The sequence below is a fragment of the Lampetra planeri genome, chromosome 19 (genome assembly GCF_965212315.1).
Source record: "Lampetra planeri chromosome 19, kcLamPlan1.2.h2, whole genome shotgun sequence".
Taxonomy (NCBI): Eukaryota; Metazoa; Chordata; class Hyperoartia; order Petromyzontiformes; family Petromyzontidae; genus Lampetra; species Lampetra planeri.
In genome coordinates this window covers 4565402-4591443 of record NC_136125.1, presented here as the reverse complement: position 1 = coordinate 4591443, position 26042 = coordinate 4565402, and the positions used below count along the sequence as shown (strand labels likewise).

Genomic DNA, 26042 nt, shown 5'->3' with positions numbered 1-26042 from the left:
TCATAGCTAAACAGGGTCTGACGTCAGGCAGTCATGTGACCTCGTGTGTGTGATCCAACTTCCCACGAGAGCGAACTGATCAGAGTTACTTAGATAATTGGGCAATTCGGCATTTAAAGATCGCAAATGCTGCGGCAACCGTTGCCGTCGACGATTTCCGGCTCCGATCGCACTCTTAAAACCTTCCCCGGTGGATCAAGGCCGTTGGCATTGTCCCCTCGGCGCGTGTTTGTATCTGCGCCACAGCCAAGCTGGCGATCCCGTGGGTGGACGTGGTGCGTCTGGAGAAGAAGGGCTCTGCCCCATTCCCAGAGGCCGTCGTGCTGGCGACGCGGCACGTGCAGCACAACTTCTCAATGTTCCTCAACGTGGCCGAGACGCACGTGCTCATGGAGCGGTTGGCCGACGCCGCCGTGCGCCGCCTGCTCGACGGGGAGCGCGTGGAGTTGGGGGACGACGAGCGCGACGATGCGCCAGCAACGTCTCCAGCAGCGGCGCCGTCAGGCGCCGTCGGCGACAGCTCCGACAAGCGCGGCGGGGCCACGGCGCTTAAACGGTGCCTGAACTAAACAATACTCGCTCACCCACTCACTCATCCAGATGTAATGACAGCGTTACACCTGCTGGCCTGGGAAGGGATTCACGGGTACGGGCACAGAGGTAACGGCCAATCAGGGAAGGAGGTGTATCTGGGGCAAAGGTAACAGGTGGGGTGAGCCGAGATGCTCCGGGAACCTGCTCGAAGGTTTCACGAGAGGGCGTGGCCGGAGGCGGGCCTTAGCCACGCCTGGGGGGATATAAGGAGGAGCGGACCTGGGGCTCGTGTGTGGGGTCCTGGCTGTGCCGCTGTTCACCGGCATCTCTCTCCGTCGTCCGGCCACGTGGAAGATCTCCTGCATGAGTTCTATCGCCGTCATCGTCACGCCGCCAGCCAGCGGCGGAGACGAGTGAGCGCGAGGGGACCACGCTGAGTCATCGGCTGTGCGTGTAGCCAGTAGAGGTGTTATTGCCCAGAGTTATATTCGGTGAGAGGAAGAACCAGTGTTGGCCTGTGTTGTGCCCAGTGTGAGCATAAAGAAGTACCCTCTATATGACATGTCGTGGAAGTCGCTCATTACACATACACTCATCCACCCACTCACCCTGCCACCCACCCACTAACTCATTCATCCACCCACTCACTCATCCGTACTCACCCACACACTCATCCATACACTCACCCACCCACCCACCCAGCCACTAAACCTGCCACCCACCCACGAACTCACCCAGCTACTCACCCACTCATTCACCCACCCACTCATTCACCCACCCACTCATTCACCCACCCACTCATTCACCCACCCACTCATTCACCCACCCACTCATTCACCCACCCACTTATTCACCCACACACTCACCCAGCCACTCACCTCACCCAACCACCCACCTTACCCACTATCTACGCATATACCCACATACTCACCTACCCACCCTCACTTTCCCACCCACTTACCCATCCACTAAACTAAAACTATAAATTGTCTTTATTTGACCAGATAAAGTCTGCTCAGCTATTATCTCTTTTTCAGAAGCGACCTGGCTATCACAGGTGATAGCTCAACAAAGTGGCTTATCATCACGTGGATATTTATAGCAGACAAATTCTCTAAACGCACGTTGATTCGAAATGTGGAGGGGAAAACCGGAAAACCCGGAAAAAAATCCCCACGACCACGGAGAGAACATGCAAACCTCAAATATACAACAGGCATCATCAGGGTCATGATCGAGCCCACGACCTCTTGCTTACCAGACGAGGGAGATAACATTGCCACCACGGCGCCCCTTCTCGCCTGCTACGAGCACCCCCATGCATCAACCCACCACACGTGTGGCAGCGGTCGCTGGCGACTTGGGCATGCTGTCATGGATTGGACAGTGTTCACATTTGTCTTGGCCGTGTCAGCATTGATTGAGCAGTATCACCATTCACTTGGCAGGGTCACATTTGGCGGTGTTAACTAGTTACATGGCAGTATTCACTTTAAACATGGGAATTTTATCATTCATCGGGCAGTGTCAGTGGTAGCATCATCAAAGGCAGTGTTCACATGGATGTGGCGATTTTCGATTTTCGCACGGCAATATTCGCCGCTGTACAAAATCATTTCTGAGCACTTTTTATTGATTCATGGGCAGTCCATAGATAATTATCATTGGGGAATTTGTCATTGTGATACGGCATAACGAATGTTCAGCTACGCACACATTCGCACGTGGACATCTTCACACCACGTGCCTGCAGCGGTACGAGGAACAATCAACAAATCCGTGGCCCACAGGAGTGGTGTACTCCAGTGGAATGTAAACCACAGTCTATTCATTCACCGCTTGTATGTAATGACAGTATATGTAGTAAACATGCTCGTAGAGGTACGCTTATATTGCGCGATTTTTTTTTTTACAGCTGACGTCCGCTAACTCATTGATGTCATATCCAGAATTGCACAATTCAGAATGGAATAGCCATTTGTGGGATTCGACCACCAGTCCCGGTGGTATCATGCAGTACTAATTATGCACAATTAACCGCACCTCTGTGTCTCCGCACTTCTTCTGATGCTGAGTAATTGGGTCACGACTTAAATCCATGCTCCGGCAGCTTTGGGCTGCACGACGCTCTGAAAGTGATTAATTTGTGTCCTGGCTGGCAGCGAAGCCTTAAGTGTACGAATTGGCTCCGCTCCAGTCGCGATTCGTTAAGCCTGTGCTCCTTGCAGCGAGACTTAACCCCGTGTGTGTTTTCGCCGGTGGCGGTTTCGAGGGCCAAGCCTCCCGCTGTAACGTCGTCTATCTGTTCTCTCGCGTGCAGTGAGCTGATCGGCCGGGCGCAGAGCGCTCGCTTCAGGGCGCAGTTCCGCCTCCCGCGGTCGGAGCGGCTGGAGGTGGAGGGCGACTGCACCGTGTGGCTGCCCTCGGACAAGTCTCACGTGTCCGGCCGCCTGCACGCCTCGCAGAGCTACATCTGCTTCGCCAGCCGCGACGACAGCGTCTGCACCATCGTCGTGCCTTTCCTGGAGGCGAGTGATGTCACGGCTGCCCGCTCGGCTCGCTCACTCGCTTGTTCACTCGTACCCTCGTGCGTCAAGGGATTATTAATTCGCTCGCACATTTGCCAATTCGTCTACTCATTCACCTCCTCTCCCATCCCCCCCTTCCCCAATTATTCCTTCACTAGCTGAAAATGCCCACTTACTCGCTTGTCATCCTGTAGGGCAGTGACCTTCATTGCAAGGCCCACAGGCCACTGGCCACCTCTGGTGGCCTTTAGTATGGCCCCACTAACATGCGGCCCCCAACAATACACAAATGTTGCTATGGCCGCTCGCACGTGAAACACTCCGTTGAAAGGAATTGACCAAAAACACCAATTCAAGAGCCCCCTGAAAAAGTCTTGACACCGATTGAGGCTTTTCCGTATTCGTAAATGACTTCATCATTTTCAAGTTTCGGGGGTTCTAATTGCATTGCCCCCATGTAGGCGAGTCATTGCAAGTTCAGTGGCTCATCGAAACTGCGAAAGGGGGTTGACGTTTTAACTCGCGTTATCACGGTGGGGCGGGTGGTGCGCAGGTGGTCGTCATAGAGGCCGCCACCAGCTCCAGCGTGCTGCCCAACGCGCTGGCTGTGAGCACGCAGAACCGCCTTACATTCCTGTTCGCTCACGTGCGTGAGCGCGACTCGCTGCTGCTGCACCTGCGGCAGGCGCTCGTGCGAGCCCGGCTGCGGAGCGTCGTGCGTGAGCGCTGCGACGATGACGACCGCTGCAAAGCCGTCTGGGAGGTGAGTGCCGTTGCCGCCGCTGATGTCGCCACCGCTGATGCCGCCACCGCTGATGCTGCCACCGTTGCGTCCGCGGTTTCTGTACAGTCTGTTCTCATTTCACGCAATAGTTGCGTTCCTGAAGAACGCCGCGTTATAATAAATAATCTATGATAAAACACTGTCCGCGATAACACGTGAGATGCGTGTGCATGCTGAACAATGCCTGAGGCACGTGGGTGGCTTCTAGCAGCATTCATCAGCATCCCGCCTTGTGTGTACGGCTACACTGAGGCAGCCGACGTAGTTCTGTTAATGCAAATGGCGCGATATCCAATTTGCATCCGCGTTATGTGTTCTCTAAATACATTCATTGCGTTTTATCCAATTGGCGTTATGAAAACACGCGGCAGTATAGGAGAACAGACTCTGTATATGTTGAGCTTCTTTCACACGTACGTAGCCAACCGTGCTAATCGCAAGTGTGGGGGAAGGACACCGAACCTAAACACAAAAATCAAGCGATGGATCCGGCGCCGCAGAGTCGAATTTCAGGAGACTGTTACTTGAATAATTCAAGGGCCCTTGCCTGTGAGCGTACGTCGATTTACCCAGCGTTGGTTCAGGCAAAACCTGACTCTGCTGATGAGACACTTGAGTGTCAAATAGCGGTGCGGTGTTTGCTTGTGTTGAACCAATGCTGCTGAAATTAGGGCTGATGGAATGTAAAAAAAACGTTTCATTGAAGGGGCAGGAGGCACATTGTCAACCCTTTTGTTGTGTTATTTTGAATTCAAGGAGTCACCGTCGCTCTGGAATAAAGCCTGTTAGAGCACTGGATCTGCACGGATGAAATTGGCTCCTCAGGTTTAGCAAGTTCATGTTCTCATCCCAGTGACTGAACAAAACAAATTTCGAAATAACATTTGTTTGTTTTTTGTTTACATTCAGACTAAAGGTGTTGCTTTGTTAACAAGGCACATAATCAGAACCTTTGATTATCCTGGTGAAATCCGATGAGCTATGAAGCTCTTTTTCACAGATGTCCAATCGGAGCTGGTCATGAAATTATAACAAACAATGAAAACGAAAGGAGTTCAAAGTATGGTAAATGTAAGCAAATCACTATGAATAAATAACCTTATAACTCTACTTTTTATTTTACCAGGTAAAGCCCACTGAGCAATTAGTTATATTTGAAAAGCGATGTGGCCACAAATGATACCTCAACTCAGTGGCTTATCACGAGAAATTGATAGCAGCCAAATAATGACAGAGACCTGGGAAGTAATTTTGGGATGTCACCTGTTTGCGAATATTCTAAAACATGGTATGCGGTGTTTCTTTTTCCTATCAAGGGACCAAATCAATACATGGGACACAGAGCGTGGGCTGCCCAAAAGTGCTACTCTGTTTATTGAACCCAGAGGGATTAAGTGTTGAGTCAACCCCCTCCAACTGGTGTTTGAACTCGCATCCTTCCAATTGGGAGTCGTGCCGCTATCTTCCAACGAAACTCCCAACTGCTCTATTGACATGATGCAGTGATGTGGATGAAAGTGAGTTCAATCTGGTGTTAGTGAGAAAACGATTTCACTTGGCCTGTACTTTAACCCACCAGCATGAATCTACCATATGTATATTGTGCTCCTGTTTTATTGCTGAGTGGGTAGAGGCTGTGAAACCCATGGTGAAATGTGTTACAGAGTCTAATCCCATGCCGAAAGATTCTGTTCCAGTGCGCTCACAAATTACCTTTTATCATCAGTTACAAAACACCGCAAGCTACTCCTCGCCAGGATACAATGCAAATGGGATTTGGCCACAGTTTGAGCTGTATATAGCTCAAACTTGTGGGATCTGACAGAAGGAACTAAGCCGTAGCCAGGTGTAGTATCAATTCTAGATTTGAAGCTTTCGTGACTGCAAGGCATCATATTCTTAGGTTTTTTCGGTAAAGTCACGTAGGTAAAACATCAAAATTAATGAAAATAAAATAAAATAAAAACAAAAATCACGACGTTTCGGAGGCAACACAAGTCTCCGTCATCAGGTGGGACCGTCACAGCCGAATTAGCTGCATCAAGTGAGGCAACGATTCAAGAAGTAATCCCTTATAAGTAAGTTGAAGGGGGGGGGAGAGGGGGGGGGGGAGCTCATCAGAATGTGGTAGCCAATGAATGGAACGTATCGGGAGGGAGGGGGCGGGGCTCAAAGACAGCACGGAGTGCTAAGCACAACGCATCGGGAGGGGGAGGAGCGGGGCCAAAACAATGGACGACGGCTTGGACGCGGTTGCTGCTGCACACGCCAACACAATGGACAGAGAGGGGGGAGGGGAGGTCTGATACACATGATAGACAAAAGAACGAAAATGCCCATGTTTATACCAATGCTGGCTGAACAATGAAGAGAGCACTGCCAAAAAATAACTGGGGATGTTAACACTCGGTGAAGTAAAGTAAAATAGTGCCTGTCAGATAAGATGGTCCAAAAAAGTGTAATTAAGTCTTTTTTGCGTGGTTGATAACATCTTTCCAATGATTACTAAGTTTGTACCCATCATCACGGTTGAAATTATGTCTGTGTTTGTATATTTGTATGGCTTCGTGTACAAACCTTTGATGGTAGCCGGGAGGTTTGCAGAGAACCTTGGTCTCGGAAAAGACAATTTCATGAGAGCCCACCGAGTTGTAGCAATGATCGGCAACGGCAGAAGAATCAGTTCTGCCGTGTTTCAGATCTGACTTGTGCTCGCGGACACGATCAGAAACATGACGTTTCGTTTCTCCAATGTAGCAATCACCACAAATGCAACTCAATTTGTAGACTCCAGGATACTGTAAGTCAGGAACGACATCCTTCACAGATGGAATCAGATCACGGATTTTATGCACTGTACTGAATCGGACTTGGATCTTATGATTGTTTAGAATTTTGGAGATCTTTTTGGTCACGCCTGCTATGTATGGTAACGTGATGGTTTTGGTCGGAGTTTCAAGTGGCTGTTTCTGTGTGGTGGGAGAGACAGCTTGGCGGATAGTACGGTCAGAGTATCCGTTCATCCTGAGGGCCCAATGTACATGTCTTAATTCACCGGTCAGGTGGTGTTTGTCAGAAATGCCATGGGCTCTGTGGTATAGCGTTTTGATGAGAGAATTCTTTTGAGATGGGTGGTGGTGGGAATCCGGTTTCAAGTAGGAATCTGTGTGGGTGGCTTTCCTGTAGACAGAATGTCCCAAGGATCCGTCAGGCCTCCTCTCAAACAGAATATCCAAGAATGGTAGTTTACCGTCTTTCTCCACTTCCATGGTGAATCTGATGGATGGGTGTCTAGAATTGATGTGGTCCAAGAAGTGGTTCAATGCTGGGAGGCCATGTGGCCAGATGACGAAAGTGTCATCCACATACCTCTTCCACAGGGAAGGACGCAGGGTAGATGTCTGGATGGCGTCTGATTCAAACTTCCATTGTTCAGCCAGCATTGGTATAAACATGGGCATTTTCGTTCTTTTGTCTATCATGTGTATCAGACCTCCCCTCCCCCCTCTCTGTCCATTGTGTTGGCGTGTGCAGCAGCAACCGCGTCCAAGCCGTCGTCCATTGTTTTGGCCTCCCCCTCCCGATGCGTTGTACTTAGCACTCCGTGCTGTCTTTGAGCCCCGCCCCCCTCCCGATACGTTCCATTCATTAGCTACCACATTCTGATGAGCTCCCCACCCCTCTCCCCCCCCTTCAACTTACTTATAAGGGATTACTTCTTGAATCGTTGCCTCATTTGATGCAGCTAATTCGGCTGTGACGGTCCCACCTGATGACGGAGACTTGTGTTGCCTCCGAAACGTCGTGATTTTTGTTTTTATTTTATTTTCATTAATTTTGATGTTTTACCTACGTGACTTTACAGAAAAAACCTAAGAATAGGTGTAGTATCAGTCGTGTTTTTGGCCTGGATGACATTTTGTATCTTGACTTGGTGATGGCTCACTAACCATATTGATAAAGTTGGAAGTTCCCCTATCTGTGAATTTGTAAACTGACTCGCAGTCCCCAGCGAACCTGTTGGTGAGATGTTAACTACCTCGCCTGGTATACAGGAGGTTGTGAGTTCGATTCCGACATTGACGCCTGCTGTATACTTGGAGTTTGCATGTTCTCCCTGTGGTTGCGTGGATTTTTCTCCGGGTCCTCCGGGGTTTCCCTCCACATTTAGAATCAACATGTGTTTGGAGTATTTGCTGCTATAAATGTGCACGTGATAAGCCACATCGTTTGGGCTATCGTTTGTGGCCCAAGTTGCTTCTGAAAAAGAGCTACATAGCTCAGTGGGCCTTGCCTAGTAAAGTAAAATTAGTTTAGTTTATAGTCTGTCTCATGCGGTGTCTTCCGCGATCGAGTGTTACTGCCGTCCTGCTTGAAATATCCGATAGGTAATTCCGTGCGAGAGCGACAGCCGCGACGAGGAGGCGGGAGGGCACCAGCCACGTGGGTCCGAGAAAACCAACGGCGCCGTGAGCTTCACAGGGACACAGCCGCTCCTGAACGTCTTCTATCAAGGTGGCTTCGAGGAGCCCAACATAAAACTGGTACGCAATCTCTGCTTTGAAATGGGAAAGTTGCTCGCAAGAAGATGGCGAGATGTTAACCGCTCGCCTGGTAAACGGGAGTTTGTGCATTCCATTCTGACCCTGACGCCTGCTGTATATTTGGAGTGTGCGTCTTCTTCCTGTGAGCTCGTGGATTTCTCTCCGGGTTCTCCGGTTTTTCCCTCCACATTTAGAAACATGTGTTTAGGATATTTGGCTCCTCTAAATTTCCACGTGATAAGCCCCTTAGTTGAGCTATAATTTGTTGCAAGGTCGCTTCTGAAAAAGAGCTATATAGCTCAGCACTCCGTTGAAATAAAAATTGTTGAGTGTATAGTTTACTAATACGACATCTAGGCTTGCAACACAACATGCAATGCAAGCATTGTCTTCTATTATTGATCACCGCGGGATAGCACGAGAGAGCACAGCGACTTACAGAACAAAACAGTATGGGTGGAACACGATATCAAGGACCACAAGTGGAGTTGAGTGCTTGTTTGAGAAGATGTTACGTCATTTAGATGTTTGTATTCTCTTTGCCAAAAGCAATTTTTTCTTTCTCTACAGTTTGTAGTTGCAGAACGACAGGCAGCCTAGATAACTGAAATTACAGAAGTGGCTCTGGTTGCTGTGCCATTGCTTTCTGTGAACTGGCAACCGATAAGGACGTGCAGCTCGTCATGCCGTGCCCCATTAGTTGATAAGCACGTCCTGCCAATGCCAAAGTGATGTAATTACGCTGGTGTCTAATGGTTAGGCGAGATGAGAGAATTTTAATGAAATATACCAACAGTGCTGATGTTGAATTATTACCTCCGAGTCTCCCCACAATTGTCTGCAATGTTAAGTTTTCATGGCACAGGTTTAACTAATGGACATATTAGTGTCTTGTCTTTCAATGTGTCCAGCGCATACTCCGTGGGACAATCAATTGGCAGGGTGTAGCTTATCTTTGTCAGTGTGTTCTAATCAGGAGATTGAGTTCTTTAGCGATAATCAAAAGTGGTTTTCCTAATGGAGAAGTGGCCGCAGGCGGACATAAGTGAAATATTCACCACCATTTGTTTCAGCAACAAAAACACAGAAACTTGGCCCACACTGCAACCCACCTAAGACGGAATGTTCCAACGTGCAGTGAGTGAGTTTGGCTGCATGCTGCACGGATTGAGATGAGTATTCAAAGTGTGTAGACCACGTCATAGAGATCGGATGGACTCCTGGAATATCATTTCAAAGAACGAGGAATGTGCTGGTTGCTGTCGTAGAGACACGGAAGTAACTGCTGAAGTGATGAGAGAATGGTTTCCGTGACAATCTCAGGTCGATGTGTCATCTGGCTCATCTTCATAGGCAGCCTTGAGCCAGTGGCATACATCGCACATTCTCTTAATAACTTTTACACGGTCTTTGCACAGGACATGAGAGGTGCCACGGTCGCGAGCTGTTAACTACCTCGCCTGGTATGTAGGAGGTTGTGGGTTCGATCCCGACCCTGACACCTGTATATTTGAAGTTTGCGTGTTCTCCCCGTGGCCGCGTGGATTTTTCTCCGGCTCCTCCGGTTTTTCCCTCCACATTTAGAAACATGCGTTTTTGGGTATTTGGCTGCTATAAATTGTCACTTAATTTGTGGCCAGGCCACTTCTGAAAAAGAGGTATCTAGCTCCGTGGGCCTTACCTCGTAAATTAAACAAGTATTATAGTTTCGTTTATAAACTCGGCACAGCGTGGTTGCACGTTTCAGTGACACAGGAGGGATGATGGGCGGAGGAAACTACCCGACCAAGATTTGGATCTCACAAATTTTCGACCCTGGGTCAGCACGGTTGTAATAAGTGCTCGGGCAATAACAATGTAGTTGATTGGTGTGGATTTGCTGTCTTGTGGAACTCCCTGCCCTAACCGTCACTCAATAAACAAATGAATTATTATCTTTATAATGTACAATTTACTGCACAGGACTCTCTACACAGCCTCAACAAGCACATTTATAGATGTACGTGTTATGAACTGCTGACGTGCTCGAAAAAGACAATTAAATCAATATATATCCACTTAAAGAAATTACCAATGTAAATCTAATTAATTCAAAATGACGATAAAAGTAATATTTAACTGGCGTTTTAAGATTTGCCACTCTTGAAATTCGCTGTGTTTTTCAGGGCTCTGGAATGCGATTTGATTCAATAATCGATATTTTTTTTTTACATTACAGCGAATTTGGAGCATCAAATTGACAAATTGATGCACCTTTTGCTAATTTATTGCATAGAATGTGTATAAGAAATAAAATGGGGAGGGATATTTCTTGAATGTGCTTATCAAGGTTCCACTGATTGTGATGAGATTTGCATGAATGACGCTGTGCAAAAAAAAAAAAACGTCATTTTTATTTGATATAAGACCCCCCGGTCATCAAAACCGGTTGACGCCTCAGAGTTTGGCGCGGTGCCTTTTGCAGTCGAAGGAGGTGTCAAAGGAGGAGATGTGGCGGAAGCACTTCCAGCAGTTTGGCCGCGCGACGTGCATGTACGTGACGGAGCACACGCGCCACCTCGTCATGCAGGGCATCCCCGTGCGGCTCCGCAGAGAGCTCTGGCTGCTCTTCTCAGGTGCGGCGCACGCGACCACTGCCAGCTACGCGGACGAACATGAAGCGGACTGATTTTTTTTGCGAGGCTGTGGCTCTTCTTCAGAGAGAGCGGTGGCCATTATACTAGGCCAGCGTTTTCAGGCTACTGCCGGCGATCTTCGACCGCTCCGTTATTTTGTTTTTACGTGCGCACGTCGCCATCGAGAGTGAAGTGTTGCTTTTAAACCATCAGGCGGCTTCTGGTCATCCTCCCAGCGGCTTTTGTAAAGCCATCGAACAAAGACGGTCACTGCATCGCACACTTTCAGATGCGCTTCTGCGGCCGTCTGGAACGTGTGCTTCCTTCCGATATTAGGAAGCCACTGGAGCTATGCACTTTTAAATCATCTAGATTGAAAGCTCATTTCTTTATAACTGCTTTTTACGTTTAGCTTTTTGTCCTTCCCCCGCCCCTCCGATCAGCACAGATGGCTACGTACGGCGCGAAAGAAGTTCAACATAAATTCAACATACTTTGCGCGCGTTGCGATTTGTGGGGACCGCCGCGTAGGGGCGGTGCACGACATGGGCACGCATCCCGGGCATTACGCGGAGCTGGTGGAGCGCTCGCTGGGCCGCGCCAGCATCGCCACGGAGGAGATTGAGCGCGACCTCCACCGCTCGCTGCCCGAGCACCCGGCCTTCCAGCACCCGCTGGGCATCGACGCCCTGCGCCGCGTGCTCACGGCCTACGCACACCGCAACCCGCGCATCGGATACTGCCAGGCGAGCCCAGCTGTAGTCATGCACACGCATGCGCTCGTACGCGTTTGCATGCGTACGCACACGCTCTCACGCGTGCGCACGCGATCGTGAGAGCACGAGGCAGCAGCGCCGCTCGTAAATGCCACCTGCACGCAGACTGTCTGACCTGGAGCGATCGATCGATTAAAATATATTTTTACATTTACGATACAGGCATCGAATTGTGTGTGCAAGAATCGATTATTTATATTACAGGCTACAACACAACCATGGTGACCTGTGCATGTAACCGCCATGCGCAAACTAGGAGGTCCCTTATGTAACACACATCGCTAAGTAAATGTACTACGTCCCATTAATCAGATGAGCACTCTTAACCTATCGTGCATTCCGTACGGTTGCAAGCGAATGTTCTCGCAGTTGCCATCCTGCCGACCAATGAGACGACAAATGACGCCGGCATCATCGCACGTTCTTCTGCAGGCCATGAACATTGTGACGTCAGCTCTGCTCATCTTTGCGAGTGAGGAGGAGGCTTTCTGGCTGCTGGTGGCTCTGTGTGAGCGGCTGCTGCCGGACTACTACAACAACCGCGTGGTCGGTGAGCGCTGCATGCCGTGTCCATGCCGGGCTGGAGCGAGCGGGTCAAATGGGCAACCGCTTGGCCTGGAAAAGTGTAAGGGACGGCAGAATGATAGAGGCCGCCAGAACCGGCACTAACGGTGGACAACTAGGGTGGCTGAGTTGGTGGACGAAAATGAGATCCATTTTATCATGAACTCCCGTGCTTCCATTGGTCAGGAAGTAAGCATATCTGCAGAGGTTGCTGTAAAGCTATTCTGTACGTCTTGTCTTGGCTGGCAGAATCGCCATTTGTGGCTGTTTCACACGTTAACTTACACCTACGTGTGTGATCATTAGATAGACAACAGCTTCCCTGTTGCGAGCCAAAGCAATTTGTAATAAGATTATTTGTCATAAACTGGGAAAGTACTCGTGATGCTTTACAACGGGTTAATCATTTATTGACGGTGAACAAATATCAACTTGTGAAAAGTTTTCTTAAAGCGTGCACAATTGTGGCTTCAGTGTCTGGGAAGGATTTTTTCTTACCGAAACTTTCTCTCATTTTTAATCTGCAACGAGCCTAGCTTTGTTGTGAGCTTTTTGTTTATGTTTCGTTAAGACGTGTTCGGCTTTTGACGAAACTCATCCGTGCCTGTCCGTGCCTGCAGGTGCCCTCATCGACCAGGGCGTGTTCGAGGAGCTCATCGCCGAGTTCCTCCCCACGCTGCACGAGCGCCTTCAGGAGTTGGGCTTCATCGCCACCACGTCGCTCTCGTGGTTCCTCACGCTCTTCCTGTCGGTGCTGCCACTCGAGAGCGCCGCGTGCGTGCTCGACTGTTTCATGCTGGACGGCGCGCGCGTCCTCTTCCAGCTGGCGCTCGCCGTTCTGCACGCCAACGCCGAGCCGCTGCTCGCCTGCCGCGACGACGGCGAGGCCATGATGCTGCTCGGACGGTCAGTGACTCCGTTGTCGGGCAGAGGTCGGGGCGGGAAAGGGGGGTGGTGGTGGTGGTGGTGACCGCTTGATCTCCACTCCCTTCTGATGCCGTCGGCCGATAACCGTGAAATGTGGCGACCAAGTGACCTTCATCCAGAAGTGGATAGGGGCGACATCGTGGCGAGATGTTAACTACCTCGCCTGGTATACAGGAGGTCATGGGTTCGATCCCGACTCGAACGCCTGCTGCTGTATATTTGAAGTTTTGGCATGTTCTCCCCGTGGATTTTTCTCCGGGTTCTCCGGTTTTTCCCTTCACATTTCGAATCAACGTGCAATTAGAGTATAAGTCTGCTATGATGTCCACGTAATGATAAACCACTTCGTTGAGCTATCATTTGTGGCCAAGTTGCTTCTGAAAAATAGCTAATAGCTTGGTGGGCTTTACCTGATAAAAAAAAAATGTTTAGATAGAACGTGGCTGATGATGAATTTTAAAAAAGATCTTTAATGGCTATATTCCCGCTGAGTTACTTATTTTTAATTGTGGAGACGATGTGTCAGCTTTTTGTTGTTGTCGTGATACTGCATCGTCCCATTTAACCGAAGCGTGTTTTGATGCAAAAATAATTTAAAGGAAATACATACTTAAAAGGAAGCGACGCATCCGCCGCACAGGTACCTGGACAGCGTGGTGAACGTGGACAGCATCCTGCCGTGCGTGCCCAGCATGCACGCCTCGGCCAACGTCGAAGAGCCCCTGGCCCCCATGGAGATCTCGGACCTCCTGCACACCGCCTACGAGGTGCCGCTCACTCCCACGCGGCCGTTCACCCCCCCCACCACCCACCTGCCTTACTGGGACGAGAGTGGCCACAATGGTTAACAGAGTCCACAGCAGTGGTGGGCGACCTTGTGGTGGCCTGGTCTAAGTGTCTATCGGGTGACGCGTGGGGTCATGAGTAGTGGACAAGCACAATGTCACACTTGCGGCCCGCTGAGGTGAATGAGGGCCGCTCGTGTGGCCTGGTCTCCGTGTGTCTAGGGTGACGTGTGGGGTCATGAGTAGTGGACAAGCACAATGTCACGCTTGCGGCCCGCTGAGGTGAAGGAGGGCCGCTCGCACGGCCCACCAACTCGTCTGGGTTGCCAGTCGCCGACTGGTCAACACGCCGTCTGTAGATTGATATTGTACATCGCAGAATTAATTAGTGATGGTGACGCAATGGGATTGATCATGGCTAATGGTTATGATGACTCACTTGTGTCTCAATGGAAGAAACAACCCATAACAAATAGTTGGTCAGACCATTAAGTGCCCTAACCCAAAAATCAACGATGAACTAAAAACGAGTAATGGGTCTAATCTTGTCATCTTGTCAGCACACACTTGGACTGTCTAACTGGAGTTTGACGCTTCATTATTGTGAAATTCTATATTATCATCAAGGTCATTCACATTGTCATAATGCTCTCATGATGGCCATTGCGTTGACGTGTTAATAATGTAGGGGAGTGACGGCACAGTCACTTGACTAATGTACTATGATGGAGCATCTGAGCAGGACTTTGCAGTGTTTTTGTCTGATAAAAAAACTCATGTCGGGCAGCGCTGGACACGTGTCCACAATATAATGGATAACGTTTTTGAGTCATGTCTTTTTTTTGTACTGCTGTGTCAATCTGTAGACTGATATATAATAAAATAACATGGAGCATTCACTGGCAGAAATCCTGAATGCCGCCTTGTTAATCTGGGGGTGCTGCCTACGCATCTCTGACTTTTATATTTTTGGTTCTTTCGGTAAAGTCACGTAGAAGGGAAATAATAAAATAATAAAAATATAAAACAATAAAAATTCTCACGACGTTTCGACTGCAACACAAGTGGGCATTTTTTTTTTCTTGCTGTGGATTTCACACCTGATGATGAGTGCTTGTGTTGCAGTCGAAACGTCGTGAGAATTTTTATTGTTTTCTATATTTTTTATTTTATTATTTCCCTTCTACATGACTTTACCGAAAGAACCAAGAATATTAATCCCTGCAGTCACGAAAGCTTTAAATCAAAATCTCTGACTTTGTTTCACCGTGATTTTTGCAGAGGTTTGGCAGCATCAAATCGGAGCTGATGGAACAGATGCGTTTCAGGCAGAGGCTCAAGGTGATCCAGTATCTGGAGGACACCACCAAGCGCAACGTGGTGAGGACGTCAAAACCCGCGCCTCGCGCACCGAGCCCACGCGTGCTCATGATTTGGCCCTCCCAACACCGGCCACCGCAAGGGGACCCCTCCACATATCTGCTCCTGACCCTCTGGCAGCTGCACTCGGGAACACTGGCCCACGCCTACACAATCGCAGCTACGCGAGGCACGCTTAGCCGGGCGAGGTAGCGCACACCCGCAGTCCAGAAGGTTTCTCGAAGGGGCTTGGTGAATCGCCTTTGGCTTGCGTGCCTCAGAAGTCCACCTGCAGGGGCGGTGAGGTGCCCAGTGAAGGGAAGTCCAGCGAACAGCTTGGTCACCTCTCGGAGCTATAAACGTTCTGAGTGTTGCTCCTCCTGCGCACAAGAGACTAACACTAAAAGGAATTGGACAAACATCCCAAGCGGTGCACTCGTGAGGAGAATCTTGACGTTCTCCGTGGCTTTCCGCTGCATATCAAGACGTTGTTCACGTTAAACGTTCTTGACTTTTTTTGTCGTTTGCTCCGAAGGTGAGGGCAATCTCAACTGGGCCCACTGGCTTCACAGCAAAAGTGCTTGAAGATCTGTTTGATTTGTTCAAGGTGAGTTGTACACATCTGCAATGCTTGTTGATGCCAAGATGTTTGGCGCGGAATGTGAAAGTTGTTGTTTCTCATTTGTTTCTTTTTGTGCCGGTTGGTAAATATTTGTTGCGAGAATGTGTGTGGTTTTAAATCTGTTTTGTACTGTACAACTGCGCGGTGCCAGGGATGTGTGTGCCAAGCCAGCCCAGCACGGCTCAGGAGGCACCAGGTTATTTTTCACTGCAGAACCAGAGCCGTTCTGCTGACATCACACACATTGTATGACAAAAAACTATTAACTCCTGGCCCTGTATGGCCCTTAACCAGATTCTTGTGAGGCAGAATTTCTCGGTTTGGTTCTGGAACAGTTTGATAAATAGCCAGTGTGAAAAACTACCCGGACCGAGAGGGGCGCCCCACGCTGGGATGGGTCAGATGTGCAGTGAGACTATACTTGAAGTATTTTGCTGCTTTACATTTCCACGTAATAAACCACTTGCTTGAGCTACCATTGGTGGCCAGGTCACTTCTAAAAAAAGAGCTATATAGCTAATTGAGCCTTACCAGGTATAATAAAAAAAATATTTAGTTGAAAATAGTATTTACTCTGTAAGCGTGCAACAGCAGTTAACCTGTTGCCGTTTTGCAACAGCTCGTTCACGTGCAGAGCGTCTACTGGGCCACCGACGGGGGCCGCGCCGCGCTGGGCCGCCACGACCCGAGCCTGCCGTACATGCAGCAGTACCGCGTGTGCCGCGAGCAGTTCCTCCGCCTCTCGGCGCACCTTTCGCCGTGGGCGTGCGGCGAGCACTCGGCCTGCCTCTTCTCGCGCGTTTTCTCCGCGATGGACGTCGCTCGCACCGGCCTCATCAACTTCCGCGACTTTGTGCTGTGGCTCGGTCAGTCTCGACGCAAGGGAAGGCCACACGAGCCGTCGTCCCACCACGTGTGTTTGTGCGCCGCGGGCGGGCGGAGGCGCGACACGTGCCGTGTCTTCCACGGGTCCCACGGTCGAAAGACCTTTGCAGCGTACTCCTGGAGCGTGTGTGACGTCCACCCTCCCGCCATGCCGTTGTGTGTTTAAATGCCAAATGTATTAAAACTAAACTATTTTTATTTTACCAGGTAACACACACTGAGCTATATGGTTCTTTTTCAGAAGCGACCTGGCTATCACATGATAGCTGAACGAAATGGCTTATCACATGGAAATTGATAGCAGCCAAATACTCTAAAAGCATGTTGATTTTTAACGTGGAGGGAAAAACCGGAGGACCCGGAAAAAAATCCACGTAAACATGCAAACTCCAAATATACAGGCGTCAGGATTGGGATTGAACCCACAACCTCCTCTATGCCATGCAAGGTCGTTAATATCTTTAGAATTTGCCCAGATGTGGCACTGTGGTTCAAGCTCTTGACTCCTTTATCTAGATTTTGTGAGTTACCAATCTGAAGGTCTCTATACTAAGTACAACTGTGGTAAGTCTCAGAGATGGTTGCCCTAGGCAGAGTGGTGCACGCTATGGAAATATTGATTAATTTTCAACCACTCTTTAAGGGCCTTCAGCATCGATGAACACTGCCTCCATTTCTCGTGTTTACGACTGTTTTTGTTTTATGCCCCTTCCAGGTGTGCTTTACAACGGAGACTTGACAGAGAAGCTGCGAATGCTGTACCGACTGCACCTCATCGAAGGTATTGCCAGTGGACTTACCCATAATTACCTTCAATCGTTCTGTTATGCAGCAACCAGGCCAGTAATGACAATGGACAGATGTTCCCTGGACACACTGCGTCTCTGTTTTCTCCACCTATTTACTGCAAGGATGATTTTTTTAATTTTGGTTGATTATAGTGTGTCTTCACCATCTGTCTTCTGACTAGTTCATATGCTGATTGTATTTTTGCCTACATTGTTGTAATATATTTAAATTTGGATTTTTAACTTGGGGTTTCGAAATGGAAATTCTATGTTTTTTTCTGCTGAATTCCCCTGGTGGGGCCACCCTTGATTCTACCTCAGAATGCGCGAGTGAAAAATCTAAAAAGTTGCAACGCCAAATATTCGTTGACAGTTGACTCTGTTCGTTCCCTTTTTGAAGTTCATAAATATGAATACCACTTTCATCTCTGCTTATCATATCCATAGGCCAGGTTTCTTTAGTCACGAGGAGATGAGACTCCTGCAATGTAATGAATCCATCAGCGCAGAGCTGTGAGTGTTCTTCTTTCACGTCGTTGGATTATCCCCAGGTGTCCTAGTTTCCTCTCACAAGTCAAACGCCAAATAATTAATGGAATGGGCTCAAAATAATATTGAGGCTTTGGTGATGCTTGCTTGCATTGTTGGAGCAGGAAAACAGTCTATTTGATTTGTTCTAACCACCATTATTAATTTAGCATTCCCAACTTCTGCTGTTTCATTCTGGTCTGTCTTAATCTATTTCATAAATGACATTCCCGTTTCTCTCCATCATACCTTCCTGTCCTATCATTTCTCCTTGCTTTCTCCTTTTCTTTTTGTTCCTTGCCTCCTCTCTCTGCTTCCCTTCAACTCCCCTGCAACCCACTCCCTTGGCTCCCTCTCCGTGCCACAATCTCTCATGCCCGCTGCCTGGGCCCCCCCACTCCTCACAGGCGGAGAGGACCTAGAGCTTTTCTCTCTGCCTCCATCCAGGGGCTCCTCCTTGCCTCCAGCTCTTCACACGCTCCTGTGCCCTCTCTCCATGTCTGTGACTGGCTATCTGTGAGTTTTAAGTTCATTATCACTGCCCATTACTCCATGGCGTTCTCTCAGCATCTGCATCTATTCACACTCCTTTATTCCCCTTTTTATCGCCATATCCGCCTCGGTTTGTTCTAATCTCTTTTTGCCCTCACGGTGTAGTGGTTTCTACCTCTGAAATAAAGTTACTTGGTGCGGACCGTCCGCATATACTGTTAACATTAGATATAATAAAACATAATTACATTAGCTTTTTATGTATTAGATCACACAGCTAAGAGATAAATATCCGTTTGCGCACTTTACCCATAATGCAAGTACATTCGAGAATGTGTATCGCTGTGGTGTTGAGTGGCGTGATGCACGCTCGAGTGTCCAGATGAGTTGAGTGCCGATCGTTTTGCCACCAGCAACTTCATCCTGTAATGTATCCACGTGTGGGATGTGTTCCCGTAGATTCGGATGCTGCGGATCACAGTGACGCGGAGGATGGGTTCATCAACATGGACGCACAGAACAACCCTGGTGAGTGGGGTTTCATGGACTAAATAAGTAATATTTAAAAATACTTTTTTAAAAACACGCTTTAATGAAATGTACCGTACGAGTAATGGCAGAACTCCACGACTCCAGGAAGTGGCCCGGAGGCTTGCCACAGCGTAAGGGACTGTGGTGATTTACAGCCAACGTGAGTTGAGCGTGGACAATTAGACCCAAGCCGAAAATAAGATACACAAAAGATTGCTTAAAATTTTTTATTTTTTATTTTAATGATGATAGAATATAGTATTGTCATCAGTATGACATACGTATAAATTGAGTTACAAGATTTGAGGATACGACAACAGACAAAGTTGAGGATACATCAGACAGAGTGAGTTAAATAAAAGCGTGTAAAAAATAGATAAAGGTTGCAGCCATGTATTTGCTTGCTCATGCCACTGCTGGCAGAAGGGCCTCCGCTAGAGGGTATTCTGTTTATTCTATCGTGTTGACTGCTTAGATTTGCAGATCTGATGAGATTTGGTGCATTTTGGGGTGATTTGACCAGATACATTGTTTGATGCCATCTCTCGATTGTACATGGCTTTCTTGCCCAGGGTCATAAGCGAATTGTCCGTGTGTGAACACACAGGCCATTGTGTGTGGGTAATCAAGTTTGAATGGATGTGCATTTGCATGAATCAAGAGTGCTATGCACAACACACTCCAACAGCCGGGCAAGTGGGTCGTCAGCTGTTGCTCCCATGATGACCTATGGGCAGGTGTGGCAACATGGCCAATACGAATGTGCGGTTGCACTTGGCAAAAACATGGGAGGTGCAGTGTATCCGGCTTTCGCAGGTCACGCAGTTCCATGGTTTTCCCTTCGGCAAGCTGGGTTCCACTAACCTCTCGGCTAAACAGGACAATTGTAAGCAGGTTTATTTATACATGGTCAGTCGTGCTGTTGTTATTGAAGCCCCCTGCACAGGCACTAAGCCAGTGTGCAAATACACTTCGGTGGTTGGGTGCTGTTTAAGCTCTGCGGCTCTGCAAATCGATGCAGAGAGGGATGTTTTTATCTCTCCAACCCTGAGCCGCTAAGCCCTACGACCGTCTTGTGTGTTACATCAAAAGTTAATCCGATAACAGCTATAGCCCTTGCTGTATACAGGCGAACAATTGTCACATTCTTGTGCATTTCAATCGAAACAATTGCACAGAGAACATACTTCTTGGAAAAGTCCAGGGCCTTCAATGAAGAGCAAAACCTAAATAGAAAACCACCAGTGTCTTTTTATGTCCTTGGGTAGCTGCACACACAGTGGTGCATTGACTACCTATGCACTGAGCGCGCACACTATCATACGTGCATCTTCAGCACTGACAGAATATACCACACCTCCAATTAGCACGGATCGCTATTTACGGTGCGAAAGAAATTCAACATACATATACACACAAGCACACACTTGTGCTGATGGCACATGGTGCCTCTGCATTTAGTGGCAGGCTACACATTATTTCAGTGTATGCGGCAGTGGCGGTGGAACGATTGCTGCGTGGTTTACGCACCGTGCTATAAAAGCTGGTGGGCCGAGTTAAATTCCCAGCCACGGCTAACATCAGTGGCGTGTGTTCTCCGAATTGATCCAGAACCTTCCCACTTCGCCAACCTGCTCTGACCAAATGTGGTGAAGTATGGACACAAACGATTAGCATGATCGACACGGTGTGGGCGGAGGCCTTCCTCCAGCATTGGAGTGATAAAGTGACTGAAATAGCTCTTGTTATTATTCTTTCATAGCGATAGGGTATATACATACCCTCAATTTGAAAACCCATCTCTTTTAAGTGGCCTTCCCTCTTTAGTTTGGTCGGTTGCCCTGATTCTAACGAAAGCTTCAAATCTAGAATTAATGCCCTGATTCTGTTTTTGTGTCCTGCTTTTCATGTAGTGCACATTGGGATCCTTGGATGGGAATGTGCATTATAAATTCGAATTATTATTATGATGCTATTATTTTATGCTGCTAGTATTATAGCGGGGACAGGCTGTACATCCGGAGTGGGTACATTTAGCTGTAGGCTACGCATGCGCCCCCCGCATCTTGCTCGGGGTTAGACTGCTCAAGTGCGTGTTGGTGTGTGTCAGCTGCAGACAGGAGAGCGAGCCAGAAGGAGGCGGTGGACTACAGACAAATGCTGCGCAAGTGGGAGGAGGAGAAGGAAGAGAGGGAGAAGTCCCTGAAGGAGTTGCCAAAAATGAACCAGGTGCGAAGGAACCCTTGCCGAGTGAACGATTGGAATGCTGTATGTGTGTGAAGGATCTACACAAAAATGTATACATGTTCACTTTGTTTATTATTGCCATTGCCAGTTGAGTTGGAATGTCTATAATATACATGATGGGGCATTCTTCTGTGGCCGCCCTCACAGTCGGCCATATTTAGAGAGTGCAGCCGGCCTTGCCTAGATTGCCCAGCCGGCCGAGGTGGCACCGTGGCCGACTGGGCCTGGGCCCCCCTCTCCACCATCCCCCCGCCCGTGCTACAGTAGTAGTATCTACCGAAGGGAACATCACACTGTGAAGAATTAACCTCGGCGTTGTTGTTTTTTGCTGCATTTTGAACGCTAATGAGGCTTCTCCCTCATGCCCACCGATCGGGTGTGGGTTGCTAGGGGCAACGGCCACGAGTCAGCGTTTCGCGCATGCGCAGATGCGTGCTTTGGCGCCGCGCTCAGCATAGTATTATAATAATTAATAGTCATACATTGTTAATTTCACTACTTTACATTTGACGGATGGGAAAAACAAATAGCGTTGTTTCGTCCGGGGGCTTATTGTATCGTATATGTGTGTAGTTTCTTGAAATGTAAACCAGCAGTTTGTCAGTTAAAAGCGTCACAAGGTGTGTCCCCCACACACACACACACAAAGAGACACACAGACAGACAGACAAAAAGTGACATAGGTAAGATCAGACAAGTGTATAGCCAAGGCTCTACACTTAATAATCAAGTGTAATACCAAGTGAATATCCAAGCCAAGGCTATACACTTGGCTGATACATTTCACCTTGCCTTGGCTATACAGTCAGCTGTGGCATACACCCTGGCCTGACATGGGTGCAGGTAAGGACCTTGCCAGGGCCAGGCTCTACTCGGCCATCCATATCTTCATAACTATCTTGATTTGAAGCTTTCGTGACTGCTGGAATCCATACTCTTTGGTTTTTTCGGTAAAGTCACGTCGGTATAAAATAAAATAAATCACGACGTTTCGGGCGCAACACAAGCGTCCGTCATCAGCAGCAGACCATGCTTTCCCACCTGATGATGGACGCTTGTGTTGCTCCCGAAACGTCGTGATTTATTTAATTTTATACCTACGTGACTTTACCGAAAAAACCAAAGAGTATTCATAACTATATCGCTGTCCTACGCTAACTTCTGTCGCCGTACATGCGCATCCCTTTCTTCCCCGCAGGGTCAATTCATCCAGCTGTGCAAGACGCTTTACAACATGTTCAGCCAGGAGCCCAACGAGCAGGAACTGTACCAGGCCATCGCCATGGTGGCCAACCTGCTGCTCAACATCGGCGAGGCTGGGCGGCGTGCGGGACCAGCCTCGCAGTCACGACCCGCCGCCTCGCCGGGAACCGCCCCGCATCCGGACCCTCCCAATTCAAGGATGAGCCAGACAGAGACTGACGCTTCGAGGACCGACCAGGCAGGAACTAGCGAGGCACAACCCGCTGAGCTGAATGCCACATTCTCGAGGACGACCGGAACAAGAGATGCCGAGCTAAGGACGACGCAGCCAGGGACCAGCTGTTCGAGGACGACGCAGGCAAACCTGGGGGATGCAGCGTCACCCAGTCCAGGGTCACATGGGACGGGACAGCCGCCCCCCAATGTGGAGCCTTTGACAAAGTGTGAGGTGAGAGTGCTCCAGTGGTTTAACGGCCCAAACTCAAATCCAGTAATGGGTCTTCCACATCCCCCTTGGGTGCAGGCTCGTCTCAATGGCAATGCCACCGTTTGATGTCCCGCATTGGAAATATTTAATTTTTTACCCCTGATGGAATATGGGCCGAGTTGATCCCTGACCTTGATTTGAGCTCGCAGCCATCCAAATGCGAGTCGGGCACTATACTTGGAGCACCGCGTGGTTGAATTTTTATTTCAGAAATAAAATACAATCACCCTTGTTTATACTCGTTTTAAATACCATTCCTTAAAAGTTAATAATATATTGATGCGAGTGTTGAATATCGGTACATTGATTTTAGATGGTATTATTAATCTGTAGTTCTCGGTACATCTTGACTGCCCTAGATATGCGTCTTGAACATACCCAGAGATTCCCTATTTAGATATATACATCGTCAGGGAAAGCGCAATGAAGTCGTACTAAGGGGGTGGTTGTGGCCAGTACCAAACCAATAATTATTTGTATTACCAGGTAGTTTTATCATTAATTTAGTTCAAACCAAGGCCAGGTATGGATACCAATTGCCACTGATGTTGTTTGTATCCAGGAATATAACCCATTTGCCCACGATCGTAGTGCAGTGCAACAGCCACTAAAACCGCACAGTCTTATTTGTAATTGTAATACAATTACCCGTATGAAGCGGGAGAGATTTACCTGCTATATTGCTATAAGAGGATAACTGTAAATCTCAAAAGTTGCTCTTCCTCCCTCAGACGGATGCAGACGAGCCCGAAGACCCCAATACGCCGCGTCTGGCGGCTTCTTCCACCTCCTCATCCTCCTCCTCTACATCCACCTCCTCCATACCATCCTCGTCCTCCACCTCATCGTTCGCGTCCCCGGCCTCTTCACCCTCCACGACGTCCCCCTATTCCTCGCGCGGCCCCTCCTCGTCGTCGTCATCGTTGGCGAGCGGCGAGGTTGCCTCCTGGTCCATCTCGTGCGAGCAGTTCCTGGCGTCGCTGCTCACGGAGCCCGCGCTCGCGGCCTTCTTCGAGAGGCCCTGCGACGTCGAGGCAAAAATCCGCGCCGCCCAGGCCGCCTCCACCATGGGCAGCAGCTCGTCCTCGCTCGGCGAGCCGCCCTCGTCCCCTCCCTGACGACGTCGTTAAACCCCCAGCCCCCCCCCCCCGCCCCCCCCCCATGACCTCATGCGCGCCGCACGCACTTTTGCGACGCTAAACCCGTGGCCTTTCTCACCCGGGGGTCTCGCGAGCCGTGCGACCTCGCGCGCGTGACCGCGAGCGCTTGAACAGCTATTCCCCTGGTTGTTGTTGTGGTGGTGTCATGGAGTTGTTATTGTTGAACACCAAACTGCGCGAGCGACAATCGCAAAGCACAATCGCTGTTTGTTGATGCACCGCTATGAGCCGATGAATGTAAATAGTCCAATGGATTGGGAAATGGCTGCAATTTGTTTCTCGAATAATTATACCAATTATAATTGCAGTTGGGTGTGAGTGGGTCAGGAAGCTTGAATCGCATTTGCATGGATGCGAGTTCAAAGCCTGATCCAACGCCAAAAGCCCTTCTTACCATGTCAAATTATTACCACGTTGTGGGAAGTCATTAATGGTCATCCTATGGATGGAATGGCTCCCACCGTGGGAATGTGAAATTTCCACCATTGGCTCAAGGATGACAATGGAGTTTGAGCCCTCTACCCCTGCGATTTTAAGAGCAGAGATTATTGATTTGGAGCGACGGTAAAATTCACACGTAAAGTCACGTAAAGTGATTGTGAAGGGGTTTTAAGTGAAAACTTGCTGCGCTGCAAGTTTTTAATTTAGCAGCGCTCCCAATGCTCCTACTGAGGTGTGGCACGTGAAAATTGGCACTGCTGTCCAGTTTGGGTACGATGCTCCGCACTGCCCTATTGGGCTTGGTGTTTGCTTCGAGTCCTGCTGGGTCCGCCGGGCAGCTTAAAATGCAGCAAGTTGGAACGGCGGGGGAACGACTGGTGCATCTGCCAGGCATCTGAAGTCGGTCGGCCCGTGGCGTCCCATCAGCGAGGCTTCTACACTGAACGCGTGGCACAGGCGCCGTGGTGACGTCGCCGCCACTTAGTGGCGAATGGCAGCTCTTGCTGCTGACGACGATTGAGGTATCGCATTTTGCATTGTGCACAAGCACAGTCGTATTTATTTTTCTGCTACATTTGGAAAGTGGGAGAAAAAGCACTGCACATTTTTGATAAATGTGCCAATGTTATTTCACCTTTCTTAAGGTTGGTCAACACATTTTTTTAAATATATAAAAGGCCAAAACAACGTTATTCTGAGCACTAACAAATGTTGGCATGCGTCTTTCATTCAGGTTAGGGCACGAGCCCGTTGTTTCATGCTATGCATAAACACGCACTTATAACTAGTATCTCAAGTACGTGCCAGGACTGCTCTTTGTGAAGTCTAATTTGTGCACTCGTTAGAAACTCGACGTGCGGGTCTGACACTGGAAAAAGGTTTTTCAGCTTTCCAACCAGGAATTGTCTTAACTTTGTTTAAATGTTTAACTCGTTGTTTCTCGAGTCTAGTTTTGTGTTTATTGCTGTAGTGGTGAAACTTTTAGGTGGTAATGTCGCAAACTAGTCTGTTGGTAGATTTTTATTGAAGTTTGGTGCGATTAGTTATTATTTATGTTTGAGCCTGCAGTTAGGTTTTATTGAGGCCGATGGGGTTTGTTTAAGCTCGGCCTATCTTGGTAGCCTTTACTGGTACACTTGCCTTCAGGAAAGTGGATTCACTGAGGAAATATACTGTGCTTGGATACTTTTTATATCATATACATAACCTCTTCGACACCATCAAGGGACGAGGGAAATGTAG

The 26042-nt window shown here is 48.7% G+C and overlaps 1 protein-coding gene across 2 annotated transcripts in view; it reads left to right on the top strand.

The window, feature by feature from the left end:
- Positions 1 to 25332, top strand: part of LOC144723973 (TBC1 domain family member 9-like) — a 50171-nt gene extending 24839 nt beyond the window's left edge. Inside the window, exons 5-21 of one of the 2 annotated variants that reach the window (XM_078602785.1) lie at positions 247 to 556; positions 2855 to 3062; positions 3616 to 3825; positions 8235 to 8390; positions 10855 to 11005; positions 11537 to 11751; positions 12214 to 12331; positions 12966 to 13251; positions 13913 to 14039; positions 15339 to 15437; positions 15952 to 16023; positions 16658 to 16904; positions 17639 to 17704; positions 19191 to 19259; positions 21379 to 21491; positions 22708 to 23160; positions 23931 to 25332. In XM_078602785.1, the coding sequence (XP_078458911.1) occupies positions 247 to 556; positions 2855 to 3062; positions 3616 to 3825; positions 8235 to 8390; positions 10855 to 11005; positions 11537 to 11751; positions 12214 to 12331; positions 12966 to 13251; positions 13913 to 14039; positions 15339 to 15437; positions 15952 to 16023; positions 16658 to 16904; positions 17639 to 17704; positions 19191 to 19259; positions 21379 to 21491; positions 22708 to 23160; positions 23931 to 24317 (3287 nt within the window). In that variant the 3' untranslated portion in view covers positions 24318 to 25332. Of the gene's footprint in view, positions 1 to 246; positions 557 to 2854; positions 3063 to 3615; positions 3826 to 8234; positions 8391 to 10854; positions 11006 to 11536; positions 11752 to 12213; positions 12332 to 12965; positions 13252 to 13912; positions 14040 to 15338; positions 15438 to 15951; positions 16024 to 16657; positions 16905 to 17638; positions 17705 to 19190; positions 19260 to 21372; positions 21492 to 22707; positions 23161 to 23930 lie in introns of both variants that reach the window. The other variant, XM_078602784.1, reaches the window with a different exon arrangement.
- Positions 25333 to 26042: the final 710 nt, after the last annotated feature.